The sequence below is a fragment of the Eptatretus burgeri genome, chromosome 13 (genome assembly GCF_056783735.1).
Source record: "Eptatretus burgeri isolate ZD-2024b chromosome 13, Ebu_testis_v1, whole genome shotgun sequence".
NCBI classification, from domain to species: Eukaryota; Metazoa; Chordata; class Myxini; order Myxiniformes; family Myxinidae; genus Eptatretus; species Eptatretus burgeri.
This window is the reverse complement of record NC_140973.1, coordinates 73,386,660-73,404,360: the sequence shown is the minus strand read 5'-3', so window position 1 is coordinate 73,404,360 and position 17,701 is coordinate 73,386,660. Positions and strand designations below refer to the sequence as shown.

General features: G+C 43.0%; 1 protein-coding gene across 2 annotated transcripts in view; it reads left to right on the top strand.

Moving 5' to 3' along the window:
- The window catches only part of LOC147014769 (guanine nucleotide-binding protein G(I)/G(S)/G(O) subunit gamma-2-like), a 28,900-nt gene extending 15,744 nt beyond the window's left edge, over positions 1-13,156 (top strand). For both annotated transcript variants that reach the window (XM_085853025.1, XM_085853026.1), the window contains 2 exons: positions 1,698-1,820; positions 2,164-13,156. In XM_085853025.1, coding sequence (XP_085709151.1) covers positions 1,734-1,820; positions 2,164-2,292 — 216 coding nt within the window. In that variant the 5' untranslated portion in view covers positions 1,698-1,733 and the 3' untranslated portion in view covers positions 2,293-13,156. The remainder of the gene's footprint in view (positions 1-1,697; positions 1,821-2,163) is intronic.
- Positions 13,157-17,701: the final 4,545 nt, after the last annotated feature.

Here is a 17,701-nt window from a genome sequence, read left to right as displayed (position 1 = left end):
GTTTGTGCAGGACTTCCTTGACTTTGTGGAGACACGAGGAGAAGCACACAAGGAAACTGAAGACACAGTGTCAGCACGCCGTCAGTTTGAGCTCCTGAAAGCACAATGTTGCTGGTTGCAGAAGTCCCAAGAGGAATCCAGAGAGGCATTGGAGGAAGGTCTTAGAGCCCTCAGCCTAAAACTGGAAGGAAGGGGCAGTAACCCAACAGAAGTCCTCACATCTACACAAAGTAAACTCCCAGAAGTGACAATTCAACGACAATTCAAAATTCAGGGGCAAATTGTGGAAGAGGGTCAAAAGGATAGGTTGTCATACACCAACCTCATGCACCAGATTGAGGTAGGCATCTGCAAGAGACATGGGGAATCAGAGATTATTGAAGCAGTAATAAAAGTAATCAGCCCTGGACTGAGTTTGTGAAACATGTTGAAGATCAAGAATGACTTGACACTAGGGAAACTGAAGACCATTCTGAAGGGGTACTTCAAAGAGGAAAGCACCACTGATCTTTATCAGCAGTTGGTGAACACATCACAGGGTCCCAGAAAGTCTGCACAGAATTTATGGTTTCAGGCCATGGAGCTCAAGGAGAAGTTGCTGCTGGCGTCAAAAGAGAACGAAGCTGAAGAACAGTTTAAGCCTGAATTGATTCAAAAGAAATTCCTCAGATCTCCAAGCACAGGACTACTGAATGACAATGTGAAGTTCCAGATAAAGCCATACCTAGACAACCTGAACTTGACAGATGAACTGCTAATTGAAAAGATTGGTGAAACAGCCAGCTGGGAACAGGAGAGACAGCAGAAACTGAGAAGTCACACCAACCTCAGAGCAGTAAAGCTGACAGAAATCCAGACAGAGGTTGATGACAAGACAGATGAAGGCCTCCATGGTGAGAAGACTTCCCCCAAGACCACATCAGATGGAAAAGACGTAAGGTGCAACACCCAGCCAGGAAAAACCTGAGAAGAGGGAAACAGAATTAGGACCAGGCATTAGTGCAGGAGTTGAAAATGGAATAACCAAGATCTCCATGCCAAATAATGGATGTTGGCTGGAGAACTTGAATTGGGAAGATTCTGGAGGAGGTCTTCCAAGAAGCTGACACCAATATCTCTGTCTACTCATGGTAAAAACCTTGGGAGTATATACAAGGGATGGAATAAGGAACAGACATTTGGATGAAGTGAATATCGGGACGACATTTCTTTTGAAGGGGAGAGTGTTATGAGAAAAACTACCACCCCAATTAAAATTAGTACCACCCCATTAAAATTCAGAATAATGATGAGATTAATATTTAAACTCAGAAACCCACCTGAATAATAATAATGATAAGTGGAGAAGCAGCCCCTGACCACCTGCTGTTAACAACACCATCGCTCTTACAGCACTTCCGGTTGCTGCGAACGTTGTGTTGGAATGCACCTACCTGCATCTCATGTTTTGTATCTTTGATTATTATTCCAGTAAAATAACTCAGAATTGGAATGGTGACTCTGCTCTCATCCATGTACCTAATCGCTCTGCACCATCACACAAGAATACTGTTATCATGCAACACTTGCTTGAGTGCTTTGAATCAAACAGGCCACTTGGTGAGCTCCAAGCAAGCAACTAGGTAATGGAACACACCCTTGATAACATCCGTGTTGCCGTTTTGTAATGACTGTTCACGTTGGCCATGTGTGTGCAGACTCTGATACCCTCAGTCCAGATCCTGCAAACAACCATGGCAACCAACAGCACAAACAGCTTGATTCAGGCTCGGCGCATTGTGGAACAGCTTCGCATTGATGCAAATTTACGTCGGGTCAAGGTTGGTACACAGAGTATGGCACCACAGAGGCTTAAAAAACCTGTTGAGGATGCTCCAGTTATGTGCGTTTGAGGGTAGTGGAGTAGTGGCTGAAGCACAAATTCTATCCAGGTTCCTCCTGATGACTCCATTTTTACTCTGTACTTATTTGGGTTCCTTCTGATGTGGTATTTGGGTCCAATGTGGTATTTGGTCTTCTGTTTGAATATGATGGCGGTGAGATGGTTAAAGCACCACTTTATTCTCCACACGACCACCAGAATTAGTACAATAGGTATGATGTGTGTTCCGGATACAAGGTGTCTAAATGAACGAGGTATGTTTGGTTTTGCATGTGCTGCAGGTGTCCAAGGCTGCCACGGACCTGATGGACTATTGCAATGAGCACATGCGAGAAGACCCCTTCCTCAATCCACCGCCTTCCGCCGAAAACCCCTTTCGAGAAAAGAGGGTTTTCTGCAATATCCTCTGATAAATTTCCTCAATGCAAACCTGTACTCTTCACTTAGAGCAGTTTTTACGAACCGCGATGTGATATCTAATGCAGTAGCCATTTGTCCACCAAACTTTATACGAGTAAAGTCTTCATCTTGTGAATGGATGGTGAAATTGAATTCAATCACGAACCCCGTCCACCTGGTTGCATCATCTCTGATGGGTGTTTGTGCCCCTGCACTTAAGGCATTAGGGAAGGAGTTTGGTAGTCTGCCAGGGCCACAAGTGGTGGTAAAAATCACCATACATGAGTAGTATGTATATTAAATGAGTGGATTATGAATCGTTTTGTCGATGTTGGTTCCCTTTAAATCAGTGTTTTCAAGTTTGTGGTTTTAGTTTTCAAGCAATTGGTTCACTCTGTCAGTTTATGATCGAGGAACTACTTCATTTTAATTAAATTTTATGTTTTGAACACTGTAGAACACACATCGGAACCTCAATCGCAACATGAACTTGCAGTTTAACAGGACTTTGGCTCTGAATTTGGCAAATTGTACGGAGTCTCGTTCCGAGCGTGGTAAAGCAATTGCTTCAGTCTGTCTGAAGGGGAAATCTTAGTTCAGTTAGGATTTTACAAAAAAAAGACGAAAACTAGAAAAAAACACAAAAACACGAAGTAATAATAATAATAAACTAGAACTGCCACTTTATAACTGCTGGCAGTGATGACCGGGTACCCGTACATGACGCCTTTGATACGACGTGAGACTTAAACGACGGTCGCAAAGTTTCGCGACGATAGGATGAGCGGTTCCGGAGAAAACGATATTTAATGTTGTTCTTGCATCCGACATGGCTGCCGAACCATGTGACCTATCGGTTAGAAATTAAAATAACTTATATTCACCGCTCGGGTGCGATACGTACGTGAAGTTTCCCCTCGATCTGACCGGCAGTTCTGCAGAAGAAGATGTTTGAGGGTTTTCGAGTAAATTCGACGTGGCCGCCAAACCGTGTGACCTATCGATTAGAAATTAAAAAAACTTGTGAAAGGATGTCTTGGGGAAAGTGTGCGTGAATTTTTGCCTCGATCTGTCTGGCTGTTCTGGAGAAGTTTAAAAAAATTTATTAATTTTCAATCCAAGAGGGCTGACGAACCATATGACCTATGACATCACAAATTTATATTCTGCTTCAAACCGTGTGTTGGAATACGTCTGTCAAGTTTAGTGTTAATCGGAAAATGTGTTTTTCTATCCAAGATGGCCGCCACACAATGTGACGTCATAATTTTTAGCATGTCTTATTTTAGCACTTCATTATTTACTCTTATTCTTCATTTTTTTTACTCTTCTTCTTCATCATTATTTACTCTTCTTCTTCATTTTTTACTCTTCTCCTTCTTCTTCATTTTTTACGCTTCTTCATTCTTATACTCTTCTTCTTCTTTATTCTTATATTCTTCTTCTACTACATTTTTTACTCTTCTTCTTCATTTTATTACTCTTCTTCATTAAAATTAAGAGAGCTCGGCATTGTTGTTCTTCTTCTTCTTCTTCTTCTTCTTCTTCTTCTTCTTCTTCTTCTTCTTCTTCTTCTTCTTCTTCTTCTTCTTCTTCTTCTTCTTCTTCTTCTTCTTCTTCTTCTTCTTCTTCTTCAGACAGATCCTTTAGGACTCGACTATTTCATATACAGGATCCGTATCTCCTTAAATACTAAACACTTGTACACATTCTCGCATCGAGGGTGCCTTTTGAGAGCGTCTATCATGAACTTTTAAATATATTTGGACATTAGCTTTAAAGTTTAGAAAAGTTCACGTTACTATTTAAAGATTATTCCATTTAATGTATTGTAATTTCGTAAATACACTATTTTCTTGTCATGAACGACGCTCGTCCATGACTGGTCTCGCTATTGGCTCCGTCAAGGCATGTGATGAAATATCGGAAGTTGTTTTTTTTTTCTTCTCCTTCTTCTTCTTCTTCTTCTTCTTCTTCTTCTTCTTCTTCTTCTTCTGGTGAAGACAAAACCTTTAGGACGCGGCTCTTGGACACATTTGTCCTTGTTAACATATGTGCAGGCATGGGGCTAGATTATAGTAGCCAAGTCTTGCTTCGATAGTTTATGTGGTTCCAGAGAAAACATTATTTAATAAAATTCTTGAGTCCAACATGGCTGCCAAACCATGTGACCTATCAATTAGAAATTTACAAACTTGTGAAAGGATGTCTTGCGGAAAGTTTGGGTGAATTTTTGCCTCAATCTGTCTGGCTGTTCTGGAGAAGAAGATTTTTAAAATTTATTAATTTTCAATCCAAGTTGGCAGACGAACCATGTGATCTATGACATCATAAATTTAAATTCTGCTTCCAATCGTGTAGTGGAACACGTTTGTGAAGTTTCGTCTTTATCGGACAAAGTGCGTTATTCTATCCAAGACGGCCGCCAAACCATGTGACATGTGAAGTCATAATTGTTAACGTGCATGCAGGCATGGGGGTAGATTATATTGGCCAAGTTTCGCTTCGATAGGTTATGTGGTTCCAGAGAAAACATTATTTAATATAATTCTTGAATCCAACATGGCCGCCAAACCATGTGACCTATCAATTAGAAATTAACAAAGTTATATTCACCACTCGTGTGCACTACCCAGACCTCGGCCCTTGATACAACACGAGATACATGAGATGACAAAAAAATTTATATTCTGCTTTCAACTGTGTCGTGTAACATGTCTGAAGTTTTGTGTTAATCGGAAAAGGTGCGTTTTTCTATCCAAGATGGCCACCCAACTATGACTTGTGATGTCATAATTTATACCATGTATGCAGACATCATGGGGGATGACAGTTGCAAATTTTCGCTTTGATAGGTTAAGCCGTTCCAGTGAAAACATTATTTATATTTTTCTTAAATCCAACATGGCCGCCAAACCATGTGACTTGTGACATAATAATTTTTACCATGTATGCAGAATTGATGGAAGATGGCATTTGCAAATTTTCGCTTCGATAGGTTAAGCGGTTCCAGAGAAAGCATTATTTAATATTTTCCTTAAATCCAACATGGCTGCCAAACGATGTGACCTATCAATTAGAAATTAACAAAGTAATATTCACTACTCGTGTGCACTACCCAGACCTTGGCCCTTGATACAACATGAGATACATGAGATGACAAAAAAAATTTAGATTCTGCTTTCAACTGTGTCGTGGAACATGTCTGTGAAGTTTCGTGTTAATCGGAAAAAGTTCGTTTTTCTATCCAAGATGGCTGCCCAACTATGTGACTTGTGGCGTCGTAATTTCTACCATGTATGCTGACATCATGGGGGATGACAGTTGCAAATTTTCGCTTCGATAGATTAAGCCATTCCAGAGAAAACATTATTTAATATTATTCATGAATCCAACATGGCTGCCAAACCATGTGACCTATCAATTAGAAATTAACAAACTTATATTCCCTACTCATGGGCAATACGTTAGTGAAGTTTCCCCTTGATCTGATGAGCCGTTCTGGAGAAGAAGATGTTTGAAGGTTTACGGTAAATTGAAGATGGCCGCCTAACCGTATGACCGATCAATAATAAATTAACAAACTAGATAAAGGACCTTATGGGGAATGTGTGTGTAAAGTTTCGCCTCAATCTGTTCAGCTGTTCTGGAGAAGATGTTTGAAGGTTTACGGTAAATTCAAGATTGCCGCCAAACCGTATGACCGATCAATAAGAAATTAACAAACTTGATAAAGGACCTCATGAGGAATGTGTGTAAAGTTTCGCCTCAATCTGTTTGGCCGTTCTGGAGAAGATTTTTTTTTTTAAATTCCCAAAACAAGATGGCTGCCAAATCAAGTGACCTATGACGTCATAATATATTTTTCTACGGTGAATTGTTGTACAGATGAGGCTCAAGAAATTTCAGATTTTTCCGATGCAGCGTTGTACCTAACGAATTTTGACCGGCACACCTCTTGACCGATGACCTCACGAAAAATCACCCCTGTTCCCATTGAGGAGCTTATTCAAATGTCTGAAGCGAAAACATTTTTACCCTAGAAAGTTTCAGAGATACAGAGGTCCAAAGTTTTTCGGTTTTTTCAAGATGGCGCCCGTACCATGTGACCTATGACGTCACAATTACCACTTAAGTTTGCTATCAAAAAAGATACATACTATGGTGAAAATTTCGTTTCGATCGGACTTACCATTCCTGAGAAAATGATTTTTAAAGCGAAAGAACCCGCAAAATTGCCGGCGGAAAAATATAAATAATAAAAAATAAAAAAATAAGGAAATAAACAAGAAAAACAATAGGGTTCCCTGTCAGAATGACAGGGTACCCTAATAAAAACATTTTGCATTTTCTTATTTTGATCTTCTGTTGATAAATTGGTGCGGTGTTGATGTGGCACAGGCATGGCGGGCTGAATGGCCTCCACCTGTATCTAATTTCCTTGTGATTCCTTGTGTGTGTCTGTCTCTGTTTGCATAGCATGTCAAACAAAATTGGAAATGATTCCAAAGAGGAAAGTTACTGTTTTATGGACGTCGTAAAGGACACAATGAAATAACAGACACGAAGAACTAATGCGATGTGTTAAATAAGAGGGTGCATCAAGGACGTTAAACTTCCGATTCAGTTGAGGTCTTTAAGGCAGGGGTTCTTAACCTTTTGATGATTCCAGATCCCCAATGGATTGCCTAACATGGTCCCATACCCCCTTCGCTTGACTGTCAAAATCATTATCACCAGTCCTATTAGTTGACTATGAATTCCAAAGATGTCAATAGCTTGAATTTATTTTAGATATGGATAGCTAGGAATAGAACATGAAAGGCAATCATAAGCATTTATCATACATATTTACAAAAAAAAATAAAAAATAACCAATAAATTACAAATATACAAACATTGAATAACAGTGAATATTGAATAACAGTGCCAGTTATAATCTGACATTCTAACCAATTATAAATTAATAAATCAAATATATACAAATATTCAGAGATCGAGTCCCATACCCCTAGCATTTAGTTCCCATACCCCCAAGGGGTATCAGAGCACGCTGAAAAACGATGAAGTAAGCCGTTTCAACCATGCTGAAAATTTTACGACGTAATCGCCATACGAACGCCACACGTTCCGCTACGCTGGGCATAAGTTGTAGGCACGATATGCGATCGTTGACACAAGTTCCTTGTAAGTTACTCATCAGTCGAAACATGTCGGGGTAATGTTTAGCATACCCGAAACTTATTTTCTCCGTCAAGGCACATTTTCTTTTTTTCTCCTTGGCTCCGTGAAGGCACGTGACGAAATATCTGAAGTTGTTGTTGTTGTTGTTTTATTTATTTTAGTCTATCACGAATTTTAAAATATCGTTGTGAATTCGCGCCCGCCGGCGTGTGGACGGCCGCGTCACTCACAGGACGGACAATTCAGTCGTGACCCTCTGGGAACTATCGCCCGGAGCCAGTCACGGGTGGGCCTTTCGACCTCACCACAATCGTGCCAATCAGCCACCCGCGTAGGAAAAGGTTGTTCGCCAAACTCGACCTACCTAAGTACCCACGCGGATGGTAAACCGGGCGATCGTACCTCGCCGCAGGTCGACTCTGGACACGAACCGCTTAAGCGGTCTGTTCTGTGCTACAGTGATAACCGAGCGGTGTTATCGGCCTCGATGGTTCCGATTAATTACCGGGCGTATTAAGCCCACTACGAACCCTTAACATGTAGCAGGATGGAGGGTCAAAAAAGAAAAGACGAAGCAAAACAGGAAAACAGTTCACACAAAGCACATTTATTTCCTGGCACACGGAAAGCACATATATACAGCCAAACAGTCAAAATGCACATATAGCAACCAAAACAAAAGCAACAACAACGCAGAGTTACTACCGACTACGCGCCCACACGGCAACACTTATACAGTTCTACTTTACAGACGGCGCCAACACACATTTACTCAAAAGCAAAGGAAAGAAGCCACCCTCATAGACAAGGGGGCAGACAGGCCTGCAGGCCAATTGTGCGCGTGACCTGGAGGAGCGGCCAGGCCAGCGAGACCGGGGGGGGGGGTCCTACCCGCGTCCTCGTGACGCGTTGGCGGATGAGCCGCAGATGTGGCCGCGTGGCTGTGCCCCGACTCCGTGCTCCTTGGCGGGTTTCGTTGGCACGATGTTTGGAGTGGGGTGGGAACGGGGCCCCCTTTTTGCACTATCTCAGCGCGGGAGAAAGGGGGAATTGTTGATGCCCTGGGGGAGGGAGATGGCTGGCTGGCTTGGGTCCCGCGATGAGCGATCCCACACCGCGGCCTCGTCGCCGACCGCCATCCTTCTCGCCTCGGACCCGAGCTCCTTTGCCTCTTCCCGCAACTCTTCTCAGCCGACTCCAGAACCCAACTCGAAGACACACCGATCACTTCGCCACCCGACTCGACTCACTCTCCACCCGACTCGACTGACTTCATTCGCCTTGCGCTCACCTTCTTATAGGCCGGCAGGAGCAGCGAATATGCAAATATCCGGATCAGAATGACCTCGGGGGCGGAGCCACGCTCGCCCATTGGTCGGAGGAAAGGGGGCGTGAATCTCCCCTGATCCTAGAATTTGCATATATCGATTTCACACAGACACGCCTGGAGGCGGGGCCAAGCCGCCCCGCGCTTGCTAATTGGACGGAGGGGAAGTGGGCGTGTAGCGTTCTTGATCTGAATTCTCCCTCGGAAAGGCCGCTATTTGCGCTCGCGGCTCGGTGCGTTCGGCACCAATCGCCGAACGGGCCCGAGTCAGCCCGACGCTCAGTGTTCACAGGTGGTGCGGGAATGGCCGTAGAAGGAAAGGCGAAGGTGGTGGAGGGTTTTCGGTGGTGGTTGATGGTTATGGTGCCGTTGGGAATGGCGGTGATGCGATGTTTGTGGGATTGAGTTGTGAAGGTAAAGGTCGTGGCTGTTGGCGTTGTTGTTGTCTGAGGGTTGGAGAGTGGTTGCAGTTGGTGACGATGGCTGGCGTGGTGGTTGTTGTGTGATGGCGGTTGAGACGTAGTTGGTTCAAAATAAAGATAGAACAGAAAAAATGGCTATCTCAAAGCGTCACAGCCCGGATGAATCACATAAATTCCCTCTATACAATGGGTTTGGGGCTAACTGCACATGTTCTTAGAGATATCTCACCTATGGGCCCTGAATGGTGGTTTGCGAATTTCCACAGCCGTAACAATATATTCGGACATTTGCTTTTAAGTTTTGACGTCGACCTGACAATATCCTCAAACAGAAAATATTCACAGAGGAGGAACTAAGAATAAGACATGAGCAAACTGAAGAGGCAACCGGACGTGACGTAACGGCACGTGACGAAATATCGGAAGTTATTGTTGTTGTTTTTTTTTTTTTAAACGCTGCCAATACGCCATTATACGGTAGCTGTAAATTAGAAACACATTCAGCAAGTTCTGTGGTCGTCCGGAAGACGTCAATCAAATACGTCTACATACGTCAATATGCGTTGGAGGTACGTTACACATAGGTTCAAAGCACGTTACCCAGAGGTTAGAAATAAGTTTTAGGTATGCTAAGCATTACCTCGACGTGTTTCGAATGAGTAACTATCAAGTAACGTACCTCGACGTGTGTCAACGATCGCATAACGTTCCTCGACGTGTAACATGCCTACAACACGTTACTCATAAGTTATAAATAAGTTTCGGGTACGCTAATCATTACTTCGACGTGTTTCAACTTATGAGTAACTTACAAGTAACTTGTGTCAACGATCGCATAACGTGCCTACAACTTATGGCCGGTGTAGTGGAACGTGCGAGTCATACGCTGGCATATGTCGTAAAATTTCAAGCATGCTAAAATTTGAGGACAACCGCAAAGTACAACGATGAAAGCCAGCGTACTACGACGTATGGCAGTGTTTTTCAGCGTGCTCTTAATGTTATCAAAACTTACCCATAACGTATTCGACGTGTGCCAGCGTTTTAGACAAATTTTTCATAAGTCGGCATACGCTGGCTAAATCATCAAGGTGTGACAGCGCCTTAAGAAAGGATAATACAATGAGGAATACATTGGTTATGTGCAGTGTGATAACCATCAATCAAGGATACTACCATACATCGAAGGATGTTATGGTTTCACGTGGATACCACATCGAAGGACACTGTGGTTTAGTGTGTTTTGATGACCATCAAACAAGGATACTACGACATCGAAGGATACCATGGTGTCACATGGTTTGATAGTCATCAGGATACCATGGTTATGTGCGGTTTGATGTTCATCAGGTACCATGGTTCCGTACGGTATTATGGTCATCAGGATACCATGGTTACATGTGGTTTGATGGTCATCAGGACACCATAGTTCCGTGCGGTTTGATGGTCATCACGTATTATGGGTCCATAGGGTTTTAAGGTCGTCAGGATACCATGGTTCCATATGGTTTTATGGTCATCAGGATACCATGGTTCCGTGTGGTTTGATGGTCATCAGGTATCATGGTTCCATACGGTTTTATGGTCGTCAGAATATCATGGTTACATGTGGCTTGATGGTCATCAGGATACCATGGTTCTGTGCGGTTTGATGGTCATCAGGTACCATGGTTTCATGCGGTTTGATGACCATGTGGTTTAATGGTGATATGTACCGTGGTGTTTGATGGTGCATGTGTATATATTGTTATGGCCATGGGTACCGAGTGTATTTTGAGGGGGCTAATCCTCGCTTCTCCTCAGAAGAACTGGACCTGAGGCCACCGCTCACAATTAACTTTGTGGCGTGGTGGGTTGCTTGACAACCACAAATGCCAATCAGTTAACCATGAGTTCCAGTGTCCACCGTCTAATTTGCCGTTTAACTAGAGGTCACGTGGCCTCCTGACCGGGGAACGCACCCTGGGCGATGCACCAATCTTATCTTGATTAGATCTTAAAAATAATGCGGCCGAGCTTTTACCGCTTGTGCACGCCGACTATGACAGGTTAATTAGGTTGGGTATTATAATCTCCCAGTCTATCTAGGTTCGGACAATGCTGGATCAATGGAAGGAAATGACAAGCACGGACAGGTTGAAACATCAACAAGGAATTCATTATTAAGAAAAATAAATAAACTGAAGAACTTTTTATTTCCTTGTATATTAAATGGATGAATTCAAATCAATCAAATGTCAATCAACAAAATAATCTCAAACAAATAAAGAATTCAAAAAGCATTTATAGAAAAATGGACAAATAGCAGATGCTTATAACTATGCCTTACTTAACATTTAAACACAAGACATGGGTAACCAGCAGATCATTAAGGGGGAAAATAAATCCAGTCTCAACTTACCAAGGCAGAAGTTGTTGTGCATCTACCAAAATAAACCATAATATGTGAGCATGCATTGGTCCACTGCCAGCACCCTGCTTCGCCGTGCACGCATCCGCAAATAGGCTCGAACACCAATCGACGTCATGTCATCACCCCCAGGAACCAGGAACGCCAAGAGCCAGGTACCGGGCAGAACCAGCAAGAACAGTCCAACTGTCACCAACCACCGTTGCTGCTGTCCCCAACCATCAGGAGCTGTAAGGAGCTGTCACCAATGATCAGGAACTATCAGGAGCTGTAAGGAGCTGTCACCAATGGTCAGGAGCTTTCAGCATCCGTCAGGAGCTCTCAGGAGGTGTAAGGAGCTGTCATCAATGGTCGGGGACAATCAGGAGCTGTCACCAACCGTCAGGAGCTATCAGGGGCTGCAAGGAGCTGTGATGAGCTGTCAACAATGGTCAGGAAGGCAGTCCTGCTGTCCTTTTTTATCAGCGATCCATGTGGGCGGAGCCTCAAGCAGACTTCAGCCAAATCCAGCTTGCCGATTGGCGCATCGCTGCAAGTGACCCCCAATCGTCAATTCTCACAATCAATCTCTCCTGACCATCGAACGAGATGCAACTCCCAACTAACACAGGCCTGGCCCACGACGCCATGTTCAGGGTGCTGGACGAATGCCAGAAATCAACCATTTGCCGGAACAACTGAGCGAAAATGTGAAGTGCTCACAAAACGTCAATGGGTAATTATCACCTCACTGTTCAGCCTGACACAAACAAGAGCCAGTTAGCGTCCAGAGAGCTGCTGAACCGGGTGTTGATCCCAATGGAAGAAGGTGGGTGTCGAATGTCAATGGAAAAAAAAGAGGTGGATGCCTGAGGTAAATGATCCATAGCCATGTATGACCATGAGAATTAATGAAATGTAAAAATGATTACCAAAATAAAATGTGTAATTAAATCGTGTATTTCCAAGCCGATGTGTCTTGATGGAAAGGGAATAGAATGAGTCTCCGTTGGGCTAACGGCTATCTATCGCATGCACAAACGGTGAATATCGCTCATGCAGAAATGAAAACCGACATAAAATCATACGTCATGAACGTGTCACAAAGACGAAAAGGTTATCCCATAAGAAAGAAAGGAAATCTGTTCTCTACCCTTCTCCAATGTATCAGAGTTAGAATCCCACCAGACAATGGGATGGGTCTATTCTGAACATGCATTTATGGAAATAACCGTCTGAGGACCTGGATGTTGTTTGCATTCGTCGGATCCGATTCTGAAATCCACAACACTATCATATAGTTTTCCTGTTTTTTTTTCACATCAGTTTTAAGAAGGTATTTTCTGATTCAAATGTTGATTTTGTAAAATCTAATACTGTACATTCATCGTTATGACAGGTGCAACGTCATAATCACTGTATGCCTGTTTCCTAGCAACCACATCAAATGCTGAGAGTTCATGCTGCATGCTCTATTTCCTGGTATTCCATTCCATGACCATTTACTGTATTCATACTAAAAAAAAATTTGAGAGATAAACAAGTTACACTGATGGTACTGGTATCCTCTTATGATAGTGATGTGTATACATAAATTTTATCATAAGTACCTGCTCTTTAAACTTCGGTTTAATTACTGTTGTTTCTATAATTGTTGTTATACAGTAGTACTAAATGTACTGTCTCCAAATATAACACTTTTAGCTGAAAGGTGGGTATATCCAGCAGTCACTGTTTCAACAAAGCCGCTGTAAGAGTGCACGTGTGTGGATATTTTGTTCCCCATTGCAATCGGTAAGACTTATAAAAGTCCAACAGAATGGGGTAGAGGCAGCAAACCTATACTTGAGCAATCCAGATCCTCGGTTGGATTCCTGGCTGTGCCTCTAGTGGATGGTAAGTCAGAGGACCATGGTCTGCCAGCATTTTCGGTGATGAACGTTAAAGATCCACAGGTACATTACATGGCCAAAAGTATGCGGACACCCATTCTAATTAGTGGATTCGGTTATTTCAGTCACACCCATTGCTGACAGGTGTATAAAATCAAGCACACAGCCATGCAATCTCCATAGACAAACATTGGCAGTAGAATGGACTGTACTGAAGAGCTCAGTGACTTTCAACATGGCACCATCATGGGATGCCACCTTTCCAGCAAGTCATTTCATCAAATTTCTGCCCTGCTAGAGCTGCTAGAGCTGCCCCGGTCAACTGTAAGCACTGTTATTGTGAATTGGAAACGTCTAGGAGCAACAACAGCTCAGCCAAGAAGTGGCAGGCCACACAAGCTCACCGCCGAGTGCTGAAGCATGTAGCGCGGAAAAATCTTCTGTCGTCGGTTGTAACACTCACTACCGAGTTCCAAACTGACTCTGGAAGCAACGTCAACACAAACACTGTTCGTCGAGAGCTTCATGAAATGGGCTTCCATAGCTGAACAGCCGCACACAAGCATAAGATCACCATGCGTAATGCCAAGCGTCTGCTGGAGTGATGTAAAGCTCACCGACATTGGGCTCTGGAGCAGTGGAAACACGTTCTCTGGAGTGATGAATCACGCTTCACCATCTAGCAGTCTGACGGATGAATCGGGTTTGATGGATGCCAGGAGAACGCTACCTGCCATAGGTATAGGAGAATACCTGCCATAGGAGAACGAATGCATAGTGCCAACAGTAAAGTTTGGTGGAGGAGGAATAATGGTCTGGGGCTGTTTTTCATGGTTCGGGCAAGACCCTTTAGTTCCAGTGAAGGGTAATCTTAACGCTACAGCATACAATGACATTTTGGACGATTCTGTGTTTCCAACTTTTTGGCATCAGCTTGGGGAAGGCCCTTTCCCGTTTCAGCATGACAATGCAACCATCCACAAAGTGAGGTCATAACAAAAATGGTTTGTCGAGATCGGTGTGGAAGAACTTGACTGGCCTGCACAGAGCCCTGACCTCAATCTCATCGAACACCTTTAGGATATTTTTTTTATTTTTGTATACACTGTCGAGGCTTGTATGAGAGCTAACACACAGAACATACAATAAAGGGGGCAGGAGACAAAAGCGGTAGGAGAGGAGAAGGAACAGAGACATGAGAAGATCTGTGGAAGGGAGAGGAATGGGGTGGGGTACACAGGGTAAACAAGATGGATACCACAGGGACTTTCAGGAAGGAAAGCAGGGAATTTGGAGGTGAGTTTGGGGTGGATTAACGGGGGTAGAAAAGATCGTGATTTTGGATGGGGGAGGATAAGAGATGGTGGTAAACAGCTGTTTTGAAGACCTGAAGGGAAGAGTGTGATTGAAGAGTGTGGGAGTTTGCTCCAAAGGCAGGAAAAAAGAGGAATGAAAGAGTGAAGGTGAGCAGTGATTCTTGATTTTGGTAGTTTTACCAGAAGGGAGTTATAGGCGAACCTTGAGCGCCCTGTAGAAATATGGGGGGGGGGGGGGATATATCTCAGACAGAGCAGGGGGGGGGCAAAACCGGAGAGGAGACGATAGAAGACAGAAAGACCACTGACCTGCTTGCAGACCACTGACCTAAGGAGGAGGTATATTTAAGGAGGTGGGGTGAATTGGCATTGAAGTTGGAAGAAAAGGTCAATTGATGGAAGATGAACATGCATTGCAAACTGGGATTTTTAAAATTTAAAGTCAGAGATGCAATTAAAGACATTACGTGAGGGATGCAATAAATGAGAATTAAGAGAATGGAGAAAAAAAACGTTGTAACAAGTGGGATGTTTTCGACATGGGATGAAGGAAAGGTCAAATTGAAAACAGCCTTTTGAAGAAGAAGAGGAGTAGTGATGCAAGATACAATAGGCCTTATTCAGATGACGTCACCGGTCACGTGACTGTGGTAGCTCCGCCATATTGAGTGGCAAGAAAGTATACCACGTCCATAACAACCAGTAGTCTCCACTTCAACTACACCGTTACTTCGAAGCAAGCGATTTTTTTTCTGCGAATGGGTAAGAGTTGTTGTGCCCCAGCGATATACTCAGCAATGTACTCAGCGATATACTAAAGGCTCTGGAGTGCAGTTTTACCGCTTTCCTGCCGAAGTAGACCGACGAAATCTTTGGATATCGGTTCTGAGAAGAGAAAAATGGCGACCTGGTGAACATGACTCGTTGTGTGGCCTTCATTTTGTCTCCGGTATGTAACTAATTTCTGATACGTTATTTCAGTAGTTGGTATTAAATAGCTGGTGGTTACTAAATATTGTCTGATTTGTATCATTAAAATGCATTATATCCCTTGTTTTATTGACAGAATGAGATAATCATACGAGATAATCAATCTCGTAGCTCTGTGCTGAAACCGTCTCAATGGCATCTTTGTCCTTCCTGAGTTGTGGTGACCAAAACTGCACACAATATTCTAGATGTGGCCCTCACTAAATTCCTGAACAATGTTAACACCACCTCTTTTGATTTATAAATGATCCCCCTCCGAATGCAACCTAAAAACCGATTTGCTTTACCTGTATCTGCCTGGCATTGTCCTGTCTGCTTTCCCCTCAAACTATTACCACCCCCAGATCTTTCTCCTGTGTGACACGCTCCAAAATTACCCAATGCATCCTGCAATCTCTATTTTCATTGTTCTTCTCCATCACCAACACCTTGCACTTGCTCAGGTTGAACTACATCTGCCAATCTTTTGCCCAATCTATGCAAGTATCAATACTTTCCTGAATCTAATCACCACCACTTCTGCTATCCACCTTACCTCCAAGCTTTGCGTCATTTGCAAATTTGGAAAGCCTACTCATCATACGACTGTTCAATTAATTGACGTAAATGATGAATAAGTCATTCGTTCTTGTAAAGTATCTCCTTCCTGAAACGTTTAAAATATTATGCTTAAATATAACATACATGTCATATGCATACATAGTTCAACCATGTGCACTTACATGTTTACATAATTTCCATGAAAGAGCTTGTTTCATGATTATTTTCTGATTAAGCCACATATGAGAATAGTAAATAGCACAAGTAAGACGTGTTATTCCTCTCAGATCCAACTAAGCCTGAGCGACCAAGACACCACGTTTAGATAATAACATGGTCTTTCCCACGATGGTATAGGGGGAGACTCATGGAGTGCTTTGTAGTAGGGATGGGTGGAGTCCAATAATGCACGATATCTTTGGATGTTCAATTTGCATATAGACCGCTGCAGTCTGGCTCGCTCTGAGTCATTAGGCCGTGTAACGAGACCGTGCAGTTTACAACTTTGGGTTGGAAAACTGCTGACTGTGTCTGCCATTTTTACAGCTGAACCAATGACAAACAAAAACACTATTGCTAAACTCATTAAGGTGCGTACGCCTCACACATGCACAGATCACACTTTCACGCACGGACCATTGCGTACTCTTTCTGCTCTCATACAACAATGTACTGAGGTCCTCAGACATGAGATTAGAGCCAGCTCTCTGGACATATCTCATGCTTTCAATACAGTTTGGTATCCCACCTTGCTCTCCAAACTCTCTGCCTATGGCATCCAGGGCCAACTCCACTGTTGATTTACTGACTTCCTCCATTCTTGTAGCCAAAGTGTGGCTCTCAACAGAATCCTTTAATCTGCTCTCCCTGATAAGGCTCGCTCCTGTAAAGAAAAGAAAAAACACTTATTTACTTCGCTGTGGTTTTGTGGATGTGAATGCATGTCTAGAATTATTACTTACGAAATCTGACTTCCGTCATCTGTTTGTGTGTTTGTTTGTGTGTGTGTGTGTGTTTGTTTGTAGGCACGATAACTCGAGAACAGAAGAAGCTACCAATGTCAAATTACACTACGCGATTCAGGAGGGTGATGGCTAGTGCTGATTAGATTTTGGTCAAAATCGGTCAAAGGTCAAGGTCACAGTGAGGTCAAACATTCGATTTTTGATGGTTTGGTACAGAATCATCGTAGAAACTTCTGGTTTGCGTCGCTACCTTCTCTAGAGACAGCTTTTATTAGACAAGGTCAGAGGTCAAGTTGACAATTTCGTAAGTACCAGTCTATGACTGCTTGTTAAATTATTGTTTGGAGGAAAACGCACCTGAAAATTTGTGAACTGTTTAAATTATGATCGTAATT